The 27443-nt window shown below is 38.4% G+C and overlaps 1 protein-coding gene across 7 annotated transcripts in view; it reads right to left on the reverse strand.

Annotated features, from left to right (window-relative positions):
- The window catches only part of ANK2 (ankyrin 2), a 679395-nt gene that overhangs the window by 99130 nt on the left and 552822 nt on the right, over positions 1-27443 (reverse strand). For 5 of the 7 annotated variants that reach the window (XM_065907336.1, XM_065907339.1, XM_065907334.1 and 2 more), the window contains exons 10-17: positions 26574-26771; positions 24329-24427; positions 24069-24167; positions 18843-18941; positions 12971-13168; positions 9642-9740; positions 8995-9093; positions 2806-3003 (exon numbers count right to left, since the gene is read on the reverse strand). In XM_065907336.1, the coding sequence (XP_065763408.1) occupies positions 2806-3003; positions 8995-9093; positions 9642-9740; positions 12971-13168; positions 18843-18941; positions 24069-24167; positions 24329-24427; positions 26574-26771 (1089 nt within the window). The remainder of the gene's footprint in view (positions 1-2805; positions 3004-8994; positions 9094-9641; positions 9741-12970; positions 13169-18842; positions 18942-24068; positions 24168-24328; positions 24428-26573; positions 26772-27443) is intronic. The other 2 variants (XM_065907337.1, XM_065907338.1) reach the window with 2 other exon arrangements.

A 27443-nucleotide genomic window follows, 5' to 3' on the forward strand; every position in this document is an offset into this window, starting at 1 on the left:
CATAAACCATAAGAATGAGATGGAAGATACACCCTTCTGCATTAAAATGTTATCATTTCTAAATAAATAGTATATAGTCCTAAAGTATAAACATTATGAATATTAGGACAAAGCAGATTTTTCTTCATCTTGTTATTCTCTATACTAAAATAGCAAACATAAAATTATTTCTCCTTAGAAATAATCAGTCTTTTAAAAATGTTACTGAAGTGATCATTAAGTGAAGTAATCATCAGATGTCTCAAAGGCATCTTTCATGGCATTTCGAATCTATGCGCTGATTTCTACATTATTTGCAGAATGGATTTTTTACAATGTAAGATGGCAAACTAACAACCAGTATAAAAATCCTCTACAGTTTATTATGGTAAACTAAATCAAATTATGTAAACCTTCCTGATAAATTAAGGAGACAGAAGATGTTGAAAGTGTTCTTTTCCAAAAAAGTAATCTATTTCCTAAGATGCACTGGTAGACTCTACAGTTGGTTTTATAATTAGATGGTGATTGGATAAGGAATGAAATATATATATTTCTGTATTATAGTTCTTACTGAGAAATAGTCACTTAGAGCATAGTAGTTGATTTTAGTTGACCTTTCTTTCTTTCTGGCCACACCAAGTGGCATGAGAGATCTTAGTTCTCAAACCAGGGATTGAACCCACGCGCCCTTCAGTGGAAGCATGGATTCTTAACCACCAGACCGCCAGGGAAGTCCCTGATTTTAGTTGGTCTTAAATACAAAAAGAATATATGTAGTTTAAAAAAGCAATGGGAAATTTATTGTCAGCTTTGCTTATTATCTAAAATACCTTCACAGTTGCCTTTTCCTATATTTATTTCATATAAATTTATTTATTATTATAATTTATAACATAAATAACACCAACCAAAAGGCAAAGTTATATTTTTCGATATCATATTGTTATTCAGATATATCTTAACATATTTACTAAAGTTTTACTCCAGTAACAAATACATCATCGTTGGTCTTTAGGAAATCACCCAATATTGAAATCACATTATACAGATAACATAAATACTTTGTGGTTCAAATGGAATATTTTTCTCCATTGCTGAGTGGAGAAAATATTAAAAAATACTCATTAAGTATTTGTTGACTACTAAAATTGTCTCAAAAGAAGTAATATGTTTAGAAGAATACCATCAGGGAGGACATAGCAAACTGATTCTAGATATATGTGTGCCATTTTTATGAATTAAAAATTACACCATCAGAAGCACAGTGTGATCAGTTTCATGAAATGTCAATTCTACTCAAAATTTTTCATGATTCATTTATGGAATTCTTGTGTTTATTTTCAAATGAAGATTTGTTTTTAATGGACAATAAACATATGACTCATTTGTGTACTGATGTAAAATGAAATATTCTACCATTGGTTTCATGATGAGACTGTTCCCAGTGAGCTAAAAGACCACCTGAGTCCCATGATTTTAACAATCAAGGAAATCCATGTCCCAGACTTTAAGGATTGTCTGGCTGACACATTGAATTCCACCGTAAAACTTCATCATGTTCATTCTTGTTAAAAATGCAAATATCTTTTGGAGGGTTAAGCCTATGATAGGTCTCACCACACTTTAAAAAAGGATCTCTGAGGCCTTTTGATAGAGAAGAGAGAAATGCATAAGGGCAGGAATGTACTAGAACACTTCTGAGTGATTAAGGCACAGAATAGGACTCTGGAGGCAGTCAAGACAACCTGTCTTTTTCACAGCTCTTTCTAAAGGACATAAACTACATAACCTATTTACAAATGTTATTAAGACCAACTTACAATTGAGTCTCCAAAAATAATAATTAACTCAACAGTGAGATGTGGAAAATATCTTATTTGTTTATTTGTGGGTGATCATAAGAAACTTAACTTTCACTAAACCCACACCATGTATTAAAAAAAGCATCAGAAGATATAAATGATGAGCTAACTTATAAATAGGCTCCAGTTTTTTTTGTTTCTCAGCAGCTGGTTCCAGTGGAGTACAAAGAAGTGTAAAAAAAAGAAAGATAAGATACATAAATAGACAGGGTTATGGATATATATTGAGAGACTGACATGTACTTGCAAAAATTTTAATATCTTTTTCCGATATGTCCCTGACTTACTCTATTATAGTTAATACACTTGTCCACAAAGGCTATTCTCTGGAGAGGTGCTTTATTAAAAACACTGATTCTCTGACCACTACCACAACCACCCAAGCTAAGCAGAAGTTGACCAGAAATCATTATTTTACTGAGTTCCCTGCTACTGATCAACAGGTGCCTCTGATGCTTAGCTCAGTTGAAAACGACTTGGGTCGCAGGCACAGAACAGCTTAGAATCAAGTGTTTGGACTGGGCCCCAGATGAAACAGCCAACTCTCCTCTCTCTCTGGAATTTGGAAGTAGGACCAGCAGGTTCTATAGCAGTCTGGACAGCTGCTTAACCTGCAGTGATACTTACTCTTGGGAGCGGTAGGAGAACCTTTTGGTCACAGACAGAAAGAAGCAAAGGGAGCTGGTGCACAGAGAGAGGTAAATGACACCAGCTTGCCGGAAAAGTCAAGACACAACAGACAGCCCTCCTCCAGGCAGAGTCTGTGAGCCTCGCCCCTCACTTCCTTCTGATTTTCCAGTCCCTTGTAAGGCTTGACTCCTTTGCTACCATTGAATTCTATAAGATATCCCCGTTTCTCTCCAATACACACCCCCTTTTTGTTCCAAATTATCTTAGATTGGTTTCTATTTATGTTCACTCAGAAGACTCTTCATGAAAGCAAGAGGCCAAACTGGAATACCTTGGTTGACATGTGGATATTGGCTCCCTTCTCCAGAAGCAAGGTGACCATATCTGTGTGTCCCTCCTGCGAGGCCAGATGGAGTGGGGTGACTCCTTGCTTCGTCACAATGTTCGTCTCTGCTCCGTAGTTCAGGAGTGTGGAAGCTATCTGCATTTGATTCTTCTTGGCAGCAATATGTAAAGGAGTGTAGCCATTCTAAAAAAATAAAAACAAAACAACACACCTATATTGTAAGCTTAGCAATTACCCTGATGTATGCCTAATGGAAATATGAATCTCTCATCAACAGAAAAGTTAAAAAGTAAGGTTATAAGAAATCCAAGTTCTTGTTCATCATAAGTTTCAGTTCAATAACACCTAAATCTTTGCAAACCATTCTACTATATATATAAGACTGATACAGACACAAATACCCCAAAGCTTAAAATCTCCCCATCATAATGCTGCTCCTGAAGAGCAACAAGCCAGATACCACATCTACACCACCGTCCTTAAAATACCTGGAGATGGTTTTCATATCTCCCTTTAGTCTTCTGTTTTTCAAGTTAAATTTCCCATTCCTTCAACTATTCCTGACAGAAGCCCCATTTCTAGAGTTCTCCATTGAGGAGGACCTGCTTTGGACTGACTCTAGTTTGTTAATATATGTTAGAAATGATTTTAATAGCACAGAATAAAATAATTTTATTTCCATGATCTTGTTATAACACCCCTACTAATGTGCTTCTAGTTGGAGTGTACTTTTTAGTCATTTAACTATTTAGTATGTGCCTAGCATAGCCAGTCAGTGTGTGTGGTGTGGTGAAAAAGATTTCTGTTGTGTTCAGTCACTAAGTCATGTCCAACTCTTTGAGATCCCAGGGACTGTAGCACACCAGGCCTCCCTGTCCTTCACCATCTCCAGGAGTTTGGTGAAATTCATGTCCATTGAGTCAGTGATGCTATCTAACCATCTCATCCTTTGCTGCCCTCTTCTCGTTTTGCCTTCAATCCTTCCTAGCATCGGGGTCTTTTCCAATGAGTTGGTTCTTAGCCTCAAGAGGCCAAAGTATTGCTGCTTCAGCTTCAGCATCAGTCCTCTCAATGAATATTTAGGGTTGATTTTCTTTAGGATTGACTGGTTTGATCTCCTTGCTATCCAAGAGACTCAAGAGTCTGAGAGTCAAAAAAAAAAAAAAAAAAAAAGAGTCTGAGAGTCTTCCACAGTTCCACAATTCAAAAGCATCAATTATTCAGTAATCAGCCTTCTTTATGGCCCAACTCTCACATCTATACATGACTACTGGAAAAACCATAACTTTGACTATATGGACCTTTGTCAGCAAAGTGATGTCTCTGCTTTATAATACTCTGTCTAGGTTTGTCAAAGTTTTCCTTCTAAGAAGCAAGAGTCTTTTAATTTCATGGCTGCAGTCACTGTGAGAAGTGATTTTGGAGCCCAAGAAAACAAAGTCTCTGTTTCCACTTTTCCCCCTTTACTTCTATTGGCCATGAAATGGTGGGACCAGATGCCATGATCTTTTAAATGCTGAGTTTCAAGCCAGCTTTTTCACTCTCCTCTTTCACCCTCATCAAGAGGCTCTTTAGCTCTTCTTCACTTTCTACCATTAGAGTAGTAACATCTGAATTTCTGAGATTGCTGATATTTCTCCCAGAAATCTTGATTCCAGCTTGTGATTTATGCAGTCTGGCATTTTACATGATGTACTCTGCATATAAGTTAAATAATCAGGGTGACAATATACAGCCTTGTCATACTCCTTGCATAATTCTGAACCAGTCTGTTGTTCATGTCCAGTTCTAACTGTTGCTTCTTGACCCAAATACAGAATTCTCAGGAGACAGGTAAAGTGATCTGATAGTCCCATCTCTTTAAGAATTTCCAGTTTGTTGTAATCCACACAGTCAAAAGCTTTCACATAGTCAATGAAGCAGAAGTAGATGTTTTTTCTGGAATTCCCTTGCTTTCTCCATGATCTAATGGATGTTGGCAATTTGATCTCTGGTTCTTCTGCCTTTTCTAAATCCAGCTTGTATATCTGGAAGGTCTCAGTTCACATACTCAAAGCCTAGTTTAAGGGATTTTGAGCATTATCTTGCTAGTATGTGAAGTGAGGACAACTGCATGGCAGTTTGAACATTCTTTGGCATTGCCCTTCTTTGGGACTGGAATAAAAATTGACCTTTTCCAGTCCTGTGACCACTGCTGAGTTTTCCAAATTTGCTAACATCTTGAGTGCAGCACTTTAACAGCATCATCTTTTAGGATTTGAAATAGCTCAGCTGGAATTCCATCAAATGATGGAATTCCATCAAAGCTAGAATGTGTTCTAGCTTTGTTCATAGTGATACTTCCTAAGGCTCACTACACTTCACACTCCAAGATGTCTGGCTCTTCGTGAGTGATCACACCATCGTGGTTATCTGGGTCATTGAGACCTTTCCTATATAGTTCTTCTGTGTATTCTTGCCACCTCTTTTTAATCTCTTCTGCTTCCATTAGGTCCTTACCACTTCCGTCCTTTATCATGACCATTCATGGATGGAATGTTTCCTTGATATCTCAATTTTCCTTAAAGAGAACTCTGATCTTCCCCATTCTATTGTTTTTCTCTATTTCTTTGCATTGTTTATTTAAGAAGGCCTTCTTATCTCTCCTTGCTATTCTCAGAAACTCTCCATTCAGTTAGGTATATTTTTCCCACTTTCCCTTGCCTTTCACTTCTCTTCTTTCCTCAGCAATTTGTAAAGCCCTCTCAGACAACCATTTTGCCTTCTTGCATTTCCATTTCTTTGGAATGGTTATGGTCATGGCCTCTTGTACAATATTATGGACCTCAGTCCATAGTTCTTCAGGCACTCTGTCTACTAGATCGAATCTCTTGAATTTATTCATCATCTCCGTTGTATATTAATAAGGGGTTTGATTTAGGTCAGATCTGAATGGCCTAGTGGCTTTCCCTACTTTCTTCAATTTAAACAATAAAATCAGCTTATATTAATCTTGTGGTCAACTAAAATCTTCAGTCTCCTTTTTGTCTCTAAAAGCTGCTCAAAGGTAGAAGTATGATGCTACAGTTTTACGTGGGAGTTTGTGGAGAGAACCAGAGACCAGAGGAACTCAAACTTTGCTTGTAACAGCTGAAGCCTAAACATCATGCTTAGTTAAAAGGACAAACAAATTAACAAGACTCTGAAACAAGTCTAAGTCTGGAACCTGTATTGTTTCCTTTGCTTTGTCAATTCTGGTAGAATGTTTCATGAAAAATATGTGATAGAAACATAAAACAGTGACTTGCCACTAGTTGCGACACCCTGAACGGAGGAACAGCATGATGATGAAGCGCTTCTTATGAGACTCCTAAGGTCTAACTGCAAAGCGCACCAAAAATAAAAAGGGGCTCTGAGAATGTAAAAGACCTTATGTGTTGTCATGAAATCTTGATCCTCAAATGTCCCTACATTATTCCACTGTCGTCTTCTCTCCAAGTCAATATAAGCATCTTTCGGTTCCAATGAACATTCCCCTCTGAGCTGCTCGGGAAATTCAGCCTTCCTGGAAGTCTTTTCACAGGTCCCTTTTGTTCCACGTGATCTAGAACACTGCACGTGAACCATGGGCTCTACTGAATAACAGAGCACATAGATTATTGCGGACCCTATAAGTTTACACATTTTTTTTTTTGCAGTGGGGTTGCTTTCCTCAGCCCCAACCCCCCCAGCCCTGTAGCAGACTACCAAAGCTAAGCAAAGTATCAGTAAACCTACCAGGGTTAGGTAAAATCCGTGACGCAGAGAAGGACAGAGAGGTTTTAAAAAATAAAAAACAACAACATAAGAGATCAAAGAGAATGCTAAGTTGTAGCAATGCAAGAGGTTTGACTGTCCAGCAGATACTTAACCTGCTAGTCTGAAGACCCCTCCTAACTCCATATAGAGTCAAATTCTGGGGAACCAGATAACAACAACAGCGCCAGTGATGACTGAGAAAGGATTCTGGAGTTTGACAGAAAGAAGCAGAGAGGTTCCAGGATCCAAGGGAGTGTGTGTGTGTGTGTGTGTGTGTGTGTGTGTGTGTGTGTGTGTGTGTGGAGTGTGTGTGTGTGTGTGTGTGTGTGTGTGTGTGGAGTGTGTGTGTGTGTGTGTGTGTGTGTGTGTGTGGCAGGTGGGGTGGGGTGGGGGGATGGATGGGCCTTGGGGGGGTCGTTAGGGTACTGTAGTGAACAGAGTGTCAAGAGTGGAAACAGGGGCGGGGTCCACCCACCAGCAGCCTCTCGGAGCAGCCTCGGAGCTGCAGGACTCATGCTCCCTGACAAGCTGGGGCAGGCAAGACACCCTCCCCACTGCAAACCCTGGAGCAGAGGCCACTCTCCCGAGCCTCTGGACTCTGTATGTTTGCTCCTGAGTAAGGACCACACTTTGTCCAGGCGAGAGATCAAGGTTATATTTGTCTGTTTAGAAAAACCATACACACTGTAAGTTAGGTCTTCTCTCTCTGGCAGATTGAGAGTCTCCTGTGGGAGGCGAACATCCGTTTTATAGTTTTACAACAACCCTTTCTTTATGCATATTAAGAGTCCAAGTAAAGAGTTGTGTTGGGTATTGACAAAGTCTTTCATCTTTCATCTTTGTTCAAAATGGTCAGCCTAGAAGTTAATGGAAAAAACACTGGGATGTTAAATGAGCAGGTATTTTTATCTCATTGGGACAGTTGCTCAGTCTTCATTCTTTCATTAAAATTTATTGAGAACCAACATAATACTGTATGAGACACCTCAGAGGCATACAAATGTGAATATAACATGATTACTGTCCTCAAATAGTTTATAGTCTTGTAAGAAGAAAGACGTGTTATGACAAGTGCAGAACTGATGACCTTACAGAGAAAAGGGGTTATAAATAAGAATAGTATGTGCGATAATAAAATTTGTCCTGTTCTTTAAACATCACAAGCTATATATTTGTAACAATAAAATATGTGTATACCATATTTACACATACACATATAGGCACATATGTAGGTATGGGTACAAAGTTTAAATATTTGTAATAGTTCATCATATATAACATTTTTATCTACAAAATATTTGGTATTATACAAAATATACTTCTAAATAGAGTATTCCATTTTATTACATATGTATAATGTATATAATTTAAATAGACATGTGAGTATATATGTACATATTGCTATTCTAGAAGCAGATAATTCTCTCTCTAATGCTTTGGGACACAATAGACCTAGTAGTTAAGAGTGCTGGCTCTAAAGTCTGATTGTCTGAGATCAAATCCTAGCTCTGTCAATTCTTAGTCATGTGACTTTGGACTTACAAATTAACCTATTTAAATCTCACTTCCTCATCTGTAAAATAGAAATTATTACCCTAATCTCACAGGATTATTATGAAGGTAAATGAGATATTGCACATAAAGTGTTTGGCATACAGATGGTAACAGCTGTTGCTCTACTATATCATCTGATATATAGCATGAATATTTTTCCACCACAATAAATACTGTTCCTTTTAAAATAAATAAACTGACATACTTTCAACATATGTCTGCTGAATGAATAAATGCAAGACAATAATGACATTATGTGTTATGTGACATTCATATGTATTTTCAGTGTAATAAAGAGGCAGCTCAAATGATAGAAACATCATCCAAAGGTTCAAGTCTTAGCTGGAGCTCTTTTATGAGGTGCTGCTGCACATACTCCCCAAATGCATTCCTAAACTAGAAACTTAAAAGGATTTATGCTACAGTTAATAAGAATGCAACATTTAAAAACCAAAGACCATTTCATAGAGCACAATGAAAATTCTGAGTCAGAAAAAATGAGCAAGTGAAAGGGTGGGTGTATCACAACATTTGGTTTATGCAAGAAAAGGAAAAACCTGAACTTTCTTATGTCAAAATTCATACTTCGGTGTCTAAAACACTGCATGCTGGCAGTAATGGTCATCTTTCCTGGTTCCTAGGCACATCTCCTTAACGTTAGATGACTTGCAAAAAGTTTTAAAAGGCTTTGTGGAATCAAGTGGAAAGGAAAAAATGTTCATACCAAAAGCTACTATCAGTGCTAGCTGCAGTTATAACAATACCGTATGTTTAAAAGCCAGTTCCCGCCTGCTGTCAGATTAGTCACGTCCTGCATCTGTCAGCCCTCTCTGCGGGCCTCACCTTGGCCGTGGCGTGAGGGGAAGCACCCTTCTCCAGTAGCAGCAGCGCCACCTTCTGGTTGTCATAATGAGCAGCGACATGGAGCGGGGTAAGGCCATTCTGCAAAGGGTGTGTTTAAGTTTCAGTATTAATAAATTAGCATTAGCTGCTGTAAAGCTGCCAGGATGCCCGGAAACTAATACCGATTAAGTTCACGTTAATGAATTAATATAGTCAATAGGAAAAAGTCAAAATAAATATCTCATGATTTTCATATTATAAATGTAACTAAAACTGAAAATGACAAGTTGAGCTTACGATTAACACATAGCATCTGGATTCCACCATAACTAAACATCTAAAATGCCATGTAAGAATTATGACATTAACATTGCAAGGATTCTTCTTAATATAGAGAAGTTCTGGACCTTGTTGTGACACCAACACACGTTTGAGACACTGCTTTTTTAAACACCTTCAGAATCGGTATGTATGTGGACAGGTCACGGACAGACACCTGCATCATGTCCATTTGGCATAGTTTCATCAATTACATTGATATTTCTTTCAGAAGACTGAGAAAAATATCTTGGAACAGCGATCCCCCAAGTTTCCAACTTAACCGAGTTATAGGCTAAGAACAAGCGTGCATCACTGCAAACTTTTACCTTCCCCGCAGAATCTGCGGCAGCACGGCGTTGCAAGAGGAGTTTTGCCACATCCAGGCTCCCGTACTTGGCAGCTACGTGCAAGGGGGTAAAACCCTTCTGAAAGTGGGAAGAACAAAAGTAAAATGTAGCATTTGTCTTTGTGATTGCTAACAAAATCGTTTTAACAAAACCTATTAAGCAAACTATGTTGATTCTCCACTTGGGAAAAATACTGACAATATTAAATCTGTTAGTCATAAACGAGGACTAGAATAAGGAATAAAATTTAACAAGCAAGAGTTTGGCTTGATAGACTGGACAAAAGAAATCTTATTTTGAGGGCTTGGAGACTGAAATTGGACCTTATAGGCTTGGAATGTGCAAGGGTCAGTAAAAGGGCTCTGATCTGTGAGTGAAAAAAAAAAAATCCTGTCTTTTTCTGACCTCTAAAATTAATAGGATTAAAACAATAGTGCCTCCTGTCCAGACTCTTTTTTCCTATTCTTTTTATAATACCTGAATTCCAAATTTCTTCACTTAAGGTTTAGGGTATTTTATCAGTCATGATAAAATGATTTGTGATTCAGTTGATTGCATTTTCTGCAGATATAGCAAGATAAATGGTGGACAGAACAAAAAGTGTTCACCTTAAAAACCACCTCTCCTCCTGACTATTATCCCTTTTCTCAGAAGACCCACACTTTATCTAATACCTTTTGGAAAATACACTTTACTTCTGGCATTCTGTTGAGCTGATGAACACCAGACAAACTTGCTCTCCTACACATTTGTATGTACAGATTCAATGTCTTGTGTGCCTAATCCAATGTCTTGTGTGCCTAATCCACGTCACTCTCTGTAATTAGCAGTGTGTTACAAATATAACCAAGTTCCTGGACTCAGATCTCTAGGATGGCACAGCTCCTACACCGTGATCTCAAATCCATCCTCTTGGCCAGACAGTCTAACCACAAGCTCTTCTGGCACTGGGGTGGGCGTGGGGGGATTCTAAAGCTGACTAGGGCTTGCAAAACACACGCAACAGACATGCCTGGGTTAAGTGGTCTAAGATCCGGTCTATCCTCGGGACCACTTAGGCCCACGTCAGAACACAGACCGTCCCTCAAGAAACAACACTGCTTTCTCACGGTATCACCATACAAATTATTTTTAGCTAAGAAGTCTTTTTTCTTTTTGCTTTTTTTGAATCTTAGTTACTAGTCAGTCTTTGGAGGAGAGTAAATCTGCTTTTTGCAAGTGTGGGACGAATACAAGAAGTCCATTGAAGTCAACATATGTTATTAATACTCTCCTCCCTACACACAATGACCGGGGTGACCCCCAGGGTGAAGCAGAGTTCTTTGAAACAAACCATGTGGTAAAAAAGACAAAAAAATAAACTCCTTATCCTTAAAGTCTTGCTGGGATAGTGATCCAGCCCCTTTATAAATTTGGAAACTATTATTAGACAAGACTGCGTAGAATCTTTACTGTAGAATCACAAAATAGAGGTTAGAAAATCTCTCTTGAGTCACACATTTTCCTTCTTCCCCTATGTTAATCTCATCAGGATTTCACTGCCCTCTGATATTTATAAACACTCAAATAGCTTTAATAATGATGAGTCAACTACTCTTCAGAACCCCAGTCACTTCCACTGTGGAACTGTTTTGTTTAATAGGTCCTTCTATTTAACTGTTGTAATATTGCTTTAGATATATCTTTAATTCCAAAATTCTTTGAAAGACAAGGGACTGTATTTTATTCCCTATTTCTATATTTTACATATCTGAATTTCATTTATTTATCACCTTTTTCTGAGGAGACAATCACCCAACCTTTCTTGGGTTGCTATTGCTGCTATTATTATTATTATGGAGTTGACCCTTGAATAAAATGACTTTGCACTGTGGGAGTTTACTTATATGCAGATTTTTTTCAATGGCAAATACTATAGTACTGCACAGTCTGCATTTGGTTGAATCCAGGGATGCACAATGGATATGGGAGAAACCAGGATACAGAGGAAGTGTGGAAGTGAGGACAGACTGCAAGTTATATGAATATTTTCAACTGCATGAAGTGTGGGTGCCCTTAACCTCCTCAGTGTTCAAGGACCAAATACATTTTTGTTGTCTATGATTTTAAAAAAAATTAAAAATACTTTCAACCCTTTAGATCTCAGCATTTGAATAACTACCAATTTCTTACATCAAAACAAGTTTTGCAGTCATAGGCAACCAGGTAAGTCATGACAGATAGTGGACTGCTTCTACTGCTAAGAGGACAGAAGCCATCACAATACTTCAGTTTATACTTGCAAACTTCCTTCTCGCTCAGGTGTAGTATTTATGTCTATTTATTATGAGCAAATTGAAGTTGTCTCTTTAATAATCTGAATCACTGTTGAACTTGCCGGAATTATTTTGCCCTGCAAACAATTCAGTTGTCTTAGGTTGTAATATGTCTCATTCTCCTCTTCTGGACTAGTTCATTTCTTTTGCTCCAGTAAATTGTGTTTCATTCTAAGTCACATTCAAATAGTGGATCTCAAATAGAATGCGTCAAGTAGAAAAAAATTTGTCTGCCCTAGCATTATACTTTGAGGATAAGTGATATGGATATTCTTTGTTAGATGACAATAGTGACTAATAAAGTGTGATTCTGCAGCCCACTTCTGTTTAGTCCATTGTTTAACGACTGTGAGCTGGTTAAGTAGAAAACAGAAAAGGCATGATGGCTGATACCAAGGTTGGGAAAAAGCAAGATTAAGTAAAGTGAACTTATAGGTGGTACTCTTAACAAACTCTTTAACTCTTAACAAATATAGTACTGCCAATCTAATGCCATTTTCTTTTCTTCACTAGTAATATTAGCTCAATGTTATTTGGGAATAGTACTTTTTTTTCCTCATGACAATATATTACAGATTTTACCATGGAAAGTGAAGAGAATGTAGCCCCTGCTTTACGGAAATCATCTTAATTAAAGTTCTAGGGGGCATTCCCTGGCAGTCCAGTGGTTAGGACTCCACATTCCCACCGCAGGAAGCCCAGGTTTGATCCCTGGTCAGGGAACTAAGATCCCACAAGCCAGACAGCCTGGCCAAAATAATAATAATAAAGTTCTAGAAATCACACTGGCATTAAATTAGAAGAGGAAAATCCAGCCCTCTTTATTGAAGATACTATATGTAATCTCACAATCCCCCTTGGTCATCTGGAAAATGAATCTGAAATATTCAAAGAGAAAGAAGCCGCGGGAGGCTGACAGGAGACCTGCCCTTCCTGGCATTCTGTGACCAGGGCCGCTCCTGGTCCCTGTCGGCATGAAGCCACTCCCCATACCTTGGTCGCCAAGGAGTGGGCTGCCCCCGCTTCCAGCAGGACCGAGGCCACGTCCACCTGTCCTTCCCGGGCAGAGATGTGCAGCGGCGTGTACCCATTCGTAGTGGCCGCATCTGGATGAGCCATGTGTTGTAGAAGCAGCTGAACAATTTCTGTCTTACCCAGGCGGGAGGCAATATGCAAAGGCGTCTGTTCCTCCTACAACTCAAGTCAAGTAAAAAGTTAGTGCCAGGATACACCGAACTTTACCGATAATGCATTTCACCCAGATGTGTCATGATGTCTCCTCAGAATCTTTAGGAACCTCTACCCCAAAGGAAATTACTTCAACTCTGACCACAATTGATATTTTGTTACAGAATGACCTGTTGGGTCACAAACTCTTCCTCAGATTTTTTAAAAGTAGATATTTCCATGAACTTGGTCACTGTTTTCTGTACCTGCCAAAATGCTTCTCAATTCATTAAGGCTTCAGCCCTCACTTATGTTTAAATATAAACCAGCTTATCGTTCTGAATAAGAAAGAAATCTAGTCCAGAAGTCCTAAGACCTAGATTCTCATCCAAAAGCTTTCAGCAAGAGACAGTATTCTGGGAACTGTATCAAGAGAAAAAGAACAAAGGATGCTGGGAAAACGGTGTTATTATTCCACTTAGCAGGCCAAGGATACACATGCTGGTTATTTTCTTCAAGGAGAGACTGTGGATAAAGAAGATATTGTAATCTGATTTAAAAAGATGTCATTCCAGGAAATGTGGCAGACGGATCTGGGACTTGCATCCAGGGCTTCAAAGATCAAATGGAAGTCTGGCGAGAAGCTAATGGGGTTAGGAATTTGCCAAGTGCTTTTCATTTAAAAGAGGGAGAGGATGTAGCTGGTATAAGAGACAGGAAGGACACACTCAAGGAGGCTCAAGAAAACACCTGACTCTAATGTGTGGTCAGGAAAACATTTTCAGTGTTCAGAAATCCAGGCCAAACTATTCTCTTATAAAAAGAAAATTGTGTGTAACCTTAGTGATGAAAAGAGGTATATCTCTAATCTGCCCAAGGGCATGTCCTAACAAAGGTGAAGAAGGAAAAGCTGGGCCAGCTTCCAGGGCTAAGAATGAATAGAGAAGATACAGTGGGGAAGAACTGTTCAAAAAACGCCATATCTTAAAGTTATAAGAAAAGAAGTATTAAGAGGGAGTGACAAGAAGAGATGAAATAGCACTATATGCATTCCAGGATGGTAAGAACAAAATAATAAATAGTCATTACATAAAACTGGGATTTTAGAAAAATTTGCACTTTCTAAACTTCTCTCATGTACTCGACAAGTCTTATGCTTCTAACAGACCTCAAAGGAAGGGGTAGGATGTATTAGTCAGTCTTTTCCAGAAGGAATTAAATGAGTTCTCCAGGACTGTCCAAGGTCACTCAGTTATTAAAACAGAACGTGAATTCAGGCAATGAATTCTAAAGACATTTCTTTGTTCATTCCACAGAGACAGTATGACGGCCACTAAGAAAACTAACGGGCTTCCCAGGTGGCACCAGCGGTAAAGAACCTGCCTGCCAATACTGGAGACGTAAGAGACCTGGGTTCGATCCCTGGGTTGGGGAGGTCTCCTGGAGGAGGGCATGGCAACCCACTCCAGTATTCTTGCCTGGAAAATCCCATGGAATGAGGATCCTGGTGGGTTACCGTCCAAAGGGTCGCCAAGAGCTGGACATGACTGAGCAACTTAGCACACACGTAAGAAAACTAATAGGACAAGGGGGAATCTCAACAGGAAAGGAGACTGACAACACTTTAACAGATACAACTTCCTCTGAAATACAGAGGAGATGAGAGAGGAGTGAAGGGAATTAACAACTGCCAAAATAAATGGATAGCAAACACCACAACAATCAAAAGACCAAAGAACTTGAGGACAGCAATCATGAACGTCTGTGGTTTCTGGGCATCCTTTCTTGGACTTCTGCCCAGCAGAATTTGATAGAGGGGGTATTGCAAGGGACACATTGTAATGTGTGTTTTCAGTGAGCAAGGGAGAGAGTTGGGGCAACGATGACCCTCACCCATAGCTGGGAAGGGACACACCCTGACGAGTGGTGACAGAGTAACTGGTTAAATTATCAGTGTCTCTTGGTTCTTAGACCAAGAGCAGTAAGGTACTTGTTTTTTTTTTTTTTTAAGAGTTAAAAATTAAGCTTTCTTGTCTAATTGCTTCAATTTTTGGTACATTCCTATCTGAAAATTGAAAAGGAAAGAACATACAGATTCAATAAGAAATTCTTTCCACCTGAAATCAGGGACTATAAGACTGCTGAACATGTGGGTTGTTGTTTTCCTGTTGAATAACAAAAGCTTAATTTGCCACCCCCAGTTAAAGTTAATTCAATCCAAGGCAAAGAATTGGGAAAGCACAGAAGATAATATTAAAGAAAAGCTGTATGTATCTTGACCTTCTCGGTCTCCTGCAACTATCAGTTCAGTCGTTCAGTCATGTCTGACTCATTGCGACCCCATGGACGGCAGCACGCCAGGCTTCCCTGTCCATCACCAACTCCTGGAGCTTGCTCAAACTCATGTCCATTGAGTCAGTGATGTCACCCAACAATCTCATCCTGTCATCCCCTTCTGCTCCTGCCTTCAATCCTTCCCAGCATCAGGGTCTTTTCCAATGAGTCAGTTCTTCGCATCAGATAACCAAAGTACTGGAGTTTCAGTGTCAGCATCAGTCCTTCCAATGAATATTCAGGACTGATTTCCTTTAGGATGGACTGGTTGGATCTCCTTGCAGTCTAAGGGACTCTCAAGAGTCTTCTTCAACAGCACAGTTCAAAAGCATCAATCCTTTGGCACTCAGCTTTCTTTATGGTCCAAATCTCACATCCAAACATGACTACTGGAAAAACTATAGCCTTGACTAGGCGGACTTTTGTTGGCAAAGTAATGTCTCTGCTTTTTAATATGCTGTCTAGATTGGTCAAAGTTTTTCTTCCAAGGAGCAAGCGTCTTTTAATTTCATGGCTGCAGTCACCATCGGCAGTATAGAGGCAATAATTCTCTCATCATAAAGCATCACTCACTGTGATACAGCCTGATCCAGGCACACATGAGCTCAGCCTTACCATCACTACTAGCTTGAAAAATCAGGGAGACTTTCTGAGCCCCAACCCCTTTTACCAAAATGACAAAAAAGCAATGGCTGGGACAGGGTTTAAAAGTTTGATAAAATTTCCGCTACTAGTTTCTAGCTAACGAGATCCCCAGGAACCATATCTACTGGCAGCTAACTAAGGTCTCAAGTTAGTTAAGTTTCAAGTGAGTTTAAATCAGGAGCCCTGTGATTGCTCAATACCTAAAGAAAATGCCAGACCCCCATACTGTGCCAGCAGAACGTGGGTACTTAAAGCAGGAGAATCTGGAAGCACAGGTCCTAGCAGCCCGCCCCCACCATTACGTCCATGGCGGACGCTGGATGAGAAAGGACCTGGGCTGGGGGTGGGCCAGGGACATGGTGTGGACAGAAACCCGTGCCGTGGCTGCCCCTGCTCCAGTCCTTCGGGCAAAATATGACCCATGCTCTTGACTAGTGAATAGAGTATGCTTCCTGCACTTCTTAAGTGAAAGATATTATTGTGATGACATGACATTTCCTTCATTATATATCACTCATAAATATAACTGAGCCCCATGATTATATAACCATGCAGTAATATTTCTACCACCCGATAGAGAAGAGTACATACGACCCAGAGACCTTGGCCTTAGAGATCAGTGTGGTAGCCAGGTAAAATTTTTACTGTCTCCCCTTTGGAAGAAAGTGAATTTTAGCACAACAGTATTAGGTTAAGAGAGGAAGTTTTCAGAAGTGCATGCATGTGGGAATTTGACTCAAACTATTAGGCAGTTTCATATTAAGAGAGAGGGCTTCCCTGATAGCTCAGCTGGTAAAGAACCCACCTGCAATGCAGGAGACCCCGGTTCGATTCCTGGGTCAGGAAGATCCACTGGAGAAGGGAAAGCCTACCCACTCCAGTATTCTGGCTTGGAGAATTCCATGGCCTGTACTGTCCATGGGGTCGCAAAGAGTTGGACACAACTGAGTGACTTTCACTTTCACTTCACTTTATATTAAGAGAGATAAATGTGAAGGCCTTTTATGATTAAGCATGGATTATAAAATTTTTGCCAGAACACTACCACAATTTCTGGTAAACTTAGTGAAGTTCATAGTATTCAGAGTGCATTGACTGACCATAATTCTTTTCTAATAACTGAATTGCCAGGCAAACTTAAAAGGAAGTGAGAATGGGCAGAGCACAGAGGACTGTTAGGGCAGTGAAACTACTCTGATGCCTTAAGGATGGATACATGTCATTATACATTTGTCCAAACCCAGAGAATGTACAACACCTAGGGTGAACTCCTGTGTAAACTGTGGGCTTGGGGGTATCATGATGTATCAATGTAGGTTCATCACTCATAATCAATGTACCACTCCAGCGGGAAATGCTGATAACCGGGAGATTAGGGGGTCGGGTGCCTTTTGGAAATCTATGAACCTTCCTCTCAATTTTGCTGAGAAACTAAAACTGCTTTTAAAAAATAGTCTTTAAGGGTGGGGGAGGGGAGAGGGAAGCAAGAAAAATGCCCAGGCAGGGAAGAATAGAGACTGGATAACAAAAACACTTAATACATAAGAGCATAAAACATCAATGATGATTACCAAAAAACACAAGTTACACCACTTGTACAGTGGATAGAAAGGTGGATAAAATCTAAATGCACAACAGTAATGTCAAGGCTGCCCATGTATCACTGCATTCTGCATGAAGGTCTGCAGGAAAAAAATGCTGCAACATTCGCAGAGTCAGAGAATGTTAAGGAAGTCTAGAGGAGTTTCAAGGTTTCTAAGTCCAAGCTTACATTTTAATCATAAAGACTCGGAAGTGAAATGACTTGCCTAAAATGACAATTTGTATGATTCCAGTAGAATGCCTTCATTCCAGTATACTAATGTTTCTGAAATGGACTCACAATGGTGGGATTCATGCTGAAGTGAGTTCTAGCTTAGATATTGAACAAGGAGAGAAAAAGTATTTAAATATTCTATGAGAATCCCAAAGATGCTAGCGCAAAAGTTAACAGTGTGGAAAAGGAAACAGAAGATATTGATAAAATATTCAGTGTAGAGGAAGAAGGTGAAAAAAGCAACAGGGAAGCAAAACTTTTTTAGAAAAGAAGACAGAAAAAAATCAACTCATGGGGGAATTAGAAATGGAAGAATCCAATCACACAATCTCCTAGGCCAAAATTCTCATATTTTGGAAGAGTGGAAGGGCAGAATGTCTAAATATGGAAAATCAGAGTAAGAAGAAATGTAGAACTCATTACCAAAAGGAAGAAAGTAAAGCAGATGAAGGGGAAACATGAAAACTTTGAACATGATTTGTTTCTCGGTAACTAGTAAGAAATGTCTATGGAAATTTGATCAGCTTTGGTGGTAAGAAATAAATTTTATTATGTTAGTATCTATATAATATAGATTAACATATTAAAGCTCATGAAAATGAAGATATTTGTGCAAGTGCTTTCACAGGTTAAAAAAAAATCATTAAAATGTTACTCAATGCCAAATTTCTTAGATACCATACTGTATATTTTTTCAAATGTTACTGTTTCTAAAATTGGAGTGTGTTTTCCATTGTGTATGTTTACTGTACCATCCCATTTCTGCCTGAAAAACTGTTCCTGAATGAATGCGTTCACCTACAGCCCTTGGCACCTCCACGTCAGGAGATGAAGGACAGCAGCCTCCCTTGGAGACAGAAGCCATGCACTTCCGTGCAGCGAGCCCCGAGCACCAGCACCTACCCTGGCTCTGGCGTCGACGAGGGCGCCGTTCCTCAGGAGGCATCGCACCACTTCCACCTGGCCTGCTCGGGCGGCCATGTGCAGGGCCGTCTCCCCACGCTGCCAGGAAACAGAGACCGCTGAGTCCCAAGCAAACCCACCGCACGGCATGGCACATGACCAAAATGTGCCTTCTTGTGAAAGATGGCATTATACCCAAAGGTGTCAGAAATCTAGGGAAAGGCACAGTTATTTCACAATTCTCCAGTCTGGGAAAACATAGTTTGGTATCTTCATCTTCATAAGGATAGAACAAATGCTTATATATATATTTTTTTCTGCTCCATAAAAAAAACTAGTGAACTTACCCAAACATCCAGGATACCCTGAGGTTTGACTTTGTAACCAACATAACCTAAATTGTCTTTGGTGACATGAAGTCATCTTTCATCCTGCAAACCTAAAATCTGCCACACTTGCCTATGTGATTACGGCCTCATCCTGTTATTAATAGTGAGAAACTCTAGATGCTGAAGATCAAGTCAACACAAAAAACTGCAGCACCGGCACCATACGGAAGCCATTCCTGTCCAGAATTCAACATTTACTTCTGAAAGAAGCTGTTGTTTCACATTGCATTTGTCTTGGTGTTATGAGACTAGAGACAGTCATATGAGAAATCTGATTTGCCCAGGAGGTCCCTGCTTATCACTGATGAGCATGTTTGATTACAGACAGTTATCTGAGAGAAGCACTCAGAGGTGAGTACAGCAATGTTAACAATGCATAGGTTGAGGGGGGCCGCAATGGGCTTTGGGTCTCTCCTTAAGCATCTCCGTGCTGCATCAAGGAAGACACGCTCATCAGGAAAAGGTAGCTTACCCGGCAGCATGAAGGATGGTGGTTAGACATAAGAGAATTTTCTCATTAGGAAGCCTGTTAATTACTGCCTCTAAGAGAGAGATTTTTTTTTTTTCCCAATCAGCATACTAAGATCACAGTAGTTCTAAAGAAAGCAAGGGTTCATTCTGTTAAACAATTTTACAATTACAAAAGAATAAGATTCTAGAATAAAAGTTACTCTTATCACCACAACTATACTAGAAAAGAAGGTTGACTTCAACCTGGTAAAGTAAACCATTCCAAATAGACTAAACTGATTTCAAAGTTGGTTGAGGTAACTGGATAACACCTGACAAATCCTGGTGAGTAATTTCTTCTGATTCCTTGCACAACAAACACTTAGACTAAGAAGATTTAAGACAAACTTTAGTTTGGTGCCTAGCTCACAGCTCATTTTTTGCTAGTGTTCAGCGTTCCACTCCTTACGAAATTATAAGACATTCATTCCCAGTGATCTGAATTTAAAAGCACTGAATTGGATGTCTAACTCTAATTTTCTTTTTGTTGGTGATTCATTTATCCTCTAAAGGCCTTATTTTCTGATGTTATCTTTTGCCTTTTGTAAATGTATCTGGAGTATGCTATCACATCAAACAACATTATCGGAATAGTTACATTTGTTTTCACCCTTTGGATATATAGGAAGATTTTTCCTCTTCAGACAACTACGATTTCTAACTTTTCTGTATCACTTAAAACCTGTCCCTAAATAGATGAAGCTAGATCTTCTGATTTAAAAAAAAAAACAACTCAATTTTTTAATTCAAAGTCCTATAATAATATGGCAATTTTACTAATTTTGGAAGAAATGAAGACAAAAATAAGTTTTCTTATAAGAAGTTAAATCAAAGCGGTCTCAGGAGTACCTACTCAACGATGAATTTATGTTTCCTTTACAAGTCAAACTTTATCACTAAGGGGTTTCCAAAATGTAAAGTGTTTCCAGTATTTCCAGTAGTTTAAACTTAGACTACTAAGTTTCCAGTAGTCTTAGTATTTCCAATATCTTTATTTGTGCTTAAAATAAGTTATTTTTATAGTGTTTATGCATTTGAAATTGATAAGATATAAACCTTAAAATATTAAACATTATATTCAAAGAAAAGCTACATATATATACACACAAATCGTCTGTCTGCTTTAAAACAATGGCCTTGTTCAATTCTTATTTAATGACTTCTGGATAACTTACTTTTATCATAAATTGTCCTTATTCGTTTAGCTTTATGTTATCCTTATTTATACAAAGTATAAATAAGAAAATGAAAGATGTTATATATTATTTTAATCAGTAACTTCCATTTCTTAGTTACTGGGTACCTCATCTTATTCAATGACCTTATTTTCCTTATCTTAAGCTAATTAACTTTAAGGATTAGGGGACATTCTTAAATATAATATGCAGTGTGAACTTAAGCCGTGAATCCACTGATTAAGAAGAGAAAAACTCTGTGTCCCCCACACTGCACTCTGGACAGCCCCCCAAGTGCTGGGGTTTTACTCCCACGCTTGTCAATGCATACTTTGGAGTATGGATGTATCACAACTGTCAGCTCAGCTTTCTAGGTTGTAAAGGACATCTGTGAGCTTTCTGGAAAGGGAGCTTTGCAGTAATAATATTTGCACGTGATTGAGTTGTTGGTACACTTCAAGCTTGGAGTGAATTCTGAGACAAAAACAAGACTGGCAGGAGAATGAGTATGCTCATGTCCAAAGCAGGTACTGAATTTCATGCCCCTCCTCCCAGTCATTAAGATCGACTCTGCTGACAGCTACGTTGACTTCCACTTTGGCGGCATCAGTTGGAAAGCATCAAAGCACAACAGACAGCATTGCATTCAAAAATGCAACAGGATCTCAGGCAACACACAAAGGCTCCAAGGGTGGGGTACTCCGGGGCCGGGAGATGCCCGACTCTGACACAGCAAGCAGGCAGCCAGTGTTCACACGGTTTCTTAATCAACCCGCAGAGAGTTTTGGGTCCAGCAGCTATAGCCTCATGTTTTGAGAATACATCAGTTCACAGGCATCCCACCACTAGAGAAAGTTAGATTCCTCTAAATGTTGGATTGCCAGAATTACCAAATCAAAATACAGGATGGCCGGTTAAATTTGAATTCCAGACAAAGAATAATTAATTTAGTCTTAACTATTGCCTGGGGAATGCATATACTAAAAACAATTATGTGTTGCTTATCTGAAATTCAAATTTAACTGGGAGTACTGTATTTTTTCTGGCAACCCTATCTATATGGTATCTGCTCCCTGAAGGACACATCATACAAAACTTAAAATGAACAAACAAAAAGCAACTAGGAAACACATTCAAGGAGAGGATTGCATTGGCAGGTGCCCCTAAAGTATTTATTGTGAAGGATCTGAAGGAAAAGAGTGTGGATGGACAAATGAGAAGACGAAGAATGAAGAACTTTATAATGACCACCAGGTGGAAGTTAAAGTTTAATATAGCAATTGCCAAATTTGGGAGTATTTAAGAACCTAAAGATGTCAATATTTTTATTGCTTTAATTGCTATTTATTTTTATTTGAAAATCTATATGTAGCCTATACAGGTATTTTTTTGTGGAATGGAGCATATCAATATGGAATAAAACCATAAGTATCAAGTAATTTGGAACTGGTCAGTTAAGAAGCAAATTAAGAGTGCCACAGAATCATAAAACCATTTCTTGTGGCTTTTCTTTGATTAAGAAAATATTTAGCAAAAATCTCCCCACAGAAAGATTTTTCAAAAAGTCTCCCCTCAGAAAGATTAACATAGGGAGTTTCAATCAAGCATTGCATAGACTACACTTGTCTATATTATTATTATAGCATGATGATGTAATTAACATAGTATCACCATTGCTCCTGAGATCCTGTAGGCATTTTAATGCAGAGAAGGAAAATACAGTACAGTGAGAAAGTACTCAGAGAACTTCTTTTAAAAGGTACTGGGTTGTACAGGTCTCAGTTTAAGAAAAGAGAGGCAGTCATTTCTGCACACACAAAAAGATGCTGTTGATTTCTTTTAAAGTTCTAAGAAGTGACCATAAATTAAACTCAAATTGGCATGCTGTGAAATTTATCTTTAATGGAGAAGTTAAAATTAGCATACAGTATTACTTTAGGATCAATAAGCTATAAGTAGGGGAATTATAAATATAGACTATATTTCAATTCTTTAGTGGTTTTATACTCCAATTGTGAATACAAGGAGAAGTACTAAATCATATTTAAAATCAGATGAATTTATTTCATATGGATTTTGTCCACGCATCAGAAACTTCAGCATGGAAACAGTGTGTAAAACACAAGGAAATGAGAAAGTGAGAGGGAATATGAATAAAAAGTGAACTTGAACATTTTGTTTTACAACTTAAAAGGAATGGGATACCCAAAATTAATAGCCATAATAAACCAACTGCTTTTGAAAACATGATTCATTTTAATAATAAACACTAACATGTATTGGGGGAGTTATTTCTGTTGAATACTTTTTAAAACCTCTCAGTGGTTCAGTGGGTCCTGGTGAGCTTCAAATACTTGACATCATCTTGTACAGACCAAGTTCTCTTGTTCAAAAGAAAATCTGCATTCAATGATCAAAGTTAAACTGGGCAGACTCCGAGAAAATGAGAGAACTAAGAAATGGGAAATAAAAATCCTAACTTAGATTATGTAGAAGAATTCTGAAATATCCAGCATTTATTGGCAAAACAAAAGCTGTCTGGAGACCAACATGGACTTTAGGATACATAGAAAGTTGCAAAATATACCTATTTCAGCAAACAAAATCAAATCAAAAGAAAAAATCAGAGTAAGGTTAGAAAATGGAAAATCCATGTAATTTAAAGAGGGAGAATTTGATAGTAAGTAAAAAAAAAACAACTCTTGGTCTACCTCTGGTTAATCATTTGATATAACCAATTATGGTACTAAATATTTTAACCAAAATTACCTGGAATATGATTCACTCAAAACAAGTAGATTGAACCTTAAAGTTTTTATTCCAACCAATAATTCAATCATATTCAGAGGACCTCTTAAAATGCATTTGGTTTTAATAAGTGTATTTAAGAATGTGTGGTCAATTCATCTGCACCAGGAAGCTGACACAGTCTTGCTCCACAGCTTCCAATGTATTGTGTAAAATATTTCTTACCCTATGGAGGTTCTCCTCAGCGACATTGTAGCAATTATTTCAATAAAGTTATCACGGGGTGCTTCCCAAAGCTCGGCCAGCCACGGAGCTTTGATCACACACACACACATCTCTGCACACACCCACACATGTCCTCTCGCTCTTTCTCCTGTGGTTATTCGGACCCAAGCCATACTCACAATGTTAGTGACATCTGGAGAGGCTCCGTTCTGCAGCAGAAGGAGGACAATGTTCAAGTGGCCCATGAAGGCAGCCACATGTATTGGTGTGAGGCCAGACTGTGAAACAAAGCGACAGGAGTTTTACTCCTCTGCACCGGTGGGGGCCTTGGGGCTTCTTCAGATAAATAAAATTCGGAGAGGACAGAAGATGGGTGGAAGGAAGGGGAAGAAGGAGTAAGAGAAGGAATGTTTCGTGACAAGCTGAAACATTTTTCTACCTCTGTTATAGCTTGGATTGAAGCCCCATATTTCACCAGCAGTTCCATGACTTTGATGCGGTTTTTCTTGCAGGCAATGTGCAGTGGAGTAAAACCATTCTGTGCAAAAGACAATCAAGTTAGTTGAAAACATGCAGAAACGCGTCTCACACAACTCCATGCTGGCACATTGCAGGCAGTAATGCTACATTGTCACATAATGTTACCATTTCTTCAAATGCTGTAGCTGTTGGGTTAGAGAGACAGTGATGGTGTGTTCCTGGAGGCTTGTGTCATATGTGGGGGGCAAGTGTGGCATTGTTGTGTGGTTACAGAGAAAACAAAAGGGACGTGGGCCTATTCTTCTAAGATGGAAAACACACACATAATTATAGCTTAGTTTTAAAATGGTTTAAAGTATACTAACAGGCCAGATTATGAAATGACTTAAAGATGCTTCAAAGATAAGAATACATTTTTTTGATGATCGGCTATTTCTTAGAGTGAAAAATCATTACCTGTTTTATTTCAAAATCTAAGATTTATGATTACCTCTATAATAAATACTTCAGGTTAGCTACTATTTTTTTTTAGGGAAGAGGTCTTACAAATTAACAGAAATCATTATTTGTGTTGATCATTTTTTATAGCCAGAAGTTATACTGTTTATATTAAAAACTTTTTATGAGAAGTTGCTGCATGTTAGCAGAAATCATTATTTATGTTGATAATATTTTTATAGCCATTATATTTCTTATGTTTTTAATATAATATTTTTATAACATGCCAATCAAGATACATTTTATTTTAGAAAGACATGATTAATAAGTGCCAAAATATTTTCAAAAATAGTATGGAGAATTTCTGAAATAACTGTAAGAAGATATCTCTTAAAAGCAAAGAAATGTGGAGAAGTCTTTAAGGTACTTTTTAACTTTCCATACTAGGCTAGTGTGCAGGAATTGGGGGAAATTACATAAAAATTTGTTAACCCCATGCTTAATCCTTATGTGTTATATTTAAGTATTATATTTTTATCTGAACAATGATGACTCTATATAGAATAGCTGTATCCATTCTGCTAGTTAACAATTTTGCATGTCCCAATAGGGACTTTTTATCAGAAAACATTTTTCTACACTAACAGTTCTCAGGAAAGCATATAATTTTCTTTAACTTATGACATTATTATTCACAACATTTTAAAACTAATTCCCCATCTATTAGCTATGTGATAAGCCAGATATAAATAACCACAGCACTTAAAAGATCTGCAATGATTAGAGTGTGATATCTTACAAGCTTACTGGCCACTATCCAATTAAAAGTGAGTACTTTTTTCTGTATAAGAAAAAAAATATTCTCATGTAATTGCCCATAACCCAAAAAGTATAGTTGTTTCCCAGGCAACAATAAATAAGTTGATTCCAATGGAAAATTTCTCATAAAAGTAAGATCCAATATTTTCTAATACATTCTCTTAAATATTGATTGCCTGAAGACTAATTTAACTGACATAAACAAATAGAAAAAAGGATTTGCCTTTAGTTAGAGAATTAGGAAACAAGAGGCATAAATTAATACATGCCTAATACTTCCAATGATTATGGTTAAAATATAAGTGAAGCAAGGAGACGTATTCAATATTAGACCGTAAGGGAAACAGAAGGTGCTCTAGGGACAACCACTTGCAGATTTCTCTTCAGCAATTTCTGAAATAGTTCATATAAAATGCTTCCTGAAGTAAAAAGATGACAAGCATCACTTTTCTATTAGTCTATGGTTGAGTAATCCGGTCAATAAGGAACATCTCCAAGTGAATTCTTTACAGCTTACATTTTACATTACCTTACACAGTCAAATCTGTTCACCACTTTAAAACATTTCCCCCTTCAAAGATTATAAAGTTTAGCTTTTTTACAATGTTATTCTGACTCTATATAGAGTGTATAGAACTTTATAACTGCCTGTTTTGCAACTCCTATTTTCCATTTAAAAATGCTTATCCCTCCGGAGGCTTCACATTATCTATGACTTGCTAATTATGGCACTGTTACCTTGGTGTTCTCTTAAATCTATCCCTGCCATTATTTAACAGCAAACTGTGAAGGCATGAAGTAGGCAGGCAACGTGTGGGAGGTGGCGTTTTTAGAACTAATTACACATCTGTAACCATGCACGGCTGGTGTCTGCGACCACTGATCGATCAGTGTGGGTTTGCTGGTGCCAGTCTGTATTCATCTAACGCGGACTGGGCCAGGTTTACCAGGGCTCTGGCGTTCGGGTTGGCTCTCTTGTCCAGGAGAAGTTTGGTTACACGGTAGTGGCCACAGTGAGCGGCAACGTGGAGGGCCGTCAAGTAGTCCAAGGTGACGTCGTCAACAGGCGCCTTGTGCTGGAGCAGGTGCTTCACACATTCCACGTGGTCCCCCTGTGCAGCCATGTGAAGTGGAGACAGCCCATTCTGCACATCAAAACCAGACCAGGCCACATTTTAGTCATACTGAGTAATGTAAGAGAGAGGAAGACATATCCTATGCTATCACTTATACATGGAATCTAGAAAAAGGGCACAGATGAACTTATTTACAAAACAGAAGCAGAATCACAGATGCAGACAACAAGCTTAAGGTTATGGAGGGACGAGGGTGGACGAGGGATAAATTGGGGGGTTGAAGTTGATATATATACACACTACTATATATACACACTATATATAAATAGATAATTAATAAGGACCTATTGTGTAGCACAGGAACTCTACTCAATACTCGACAATGGCCTATATGGGAAAAGAATCTAAAAAACAGTGGATGTATGTATAACTGATTCACTTTGCTGTAGATCTGAAATTAACATAACATTGTGAATCAACTATATTCCAATAAAATTTTAAAAAAAGAAGTTTGAAGGAAAAAGAAAATGTATGGAACAATCAGATGGCAGGGAGTGAGAGGGAACAGACCTGGAAAGACAGTGTGTAGTCAGGCAGCATCAGGCTGACTTAGGGATCACAGGGATCATTAGGGATTACAAAGTTAAAGAGAGCCCCATCACTGCAGTTGGGTGCTTTCTGCAGCCCCATTCAGCCTCAAAAATGGGAGTTGGATTTAATCAGGGTGAAATGTAGCAAGCG

Source organism: Muntiacus reevesi, chromosome 16 (genome assembly GCF_963930625.1).
Source record: "Muntiacus reevesi chromosome 16, mMunRee1.1, whole genome shotgun sequence".
NCBI lineage: Eukaryota > Metazoa > Chordata > Mammalia > Artiodactyla > Cervidae > Muntiacus > Muntiacus reevesi.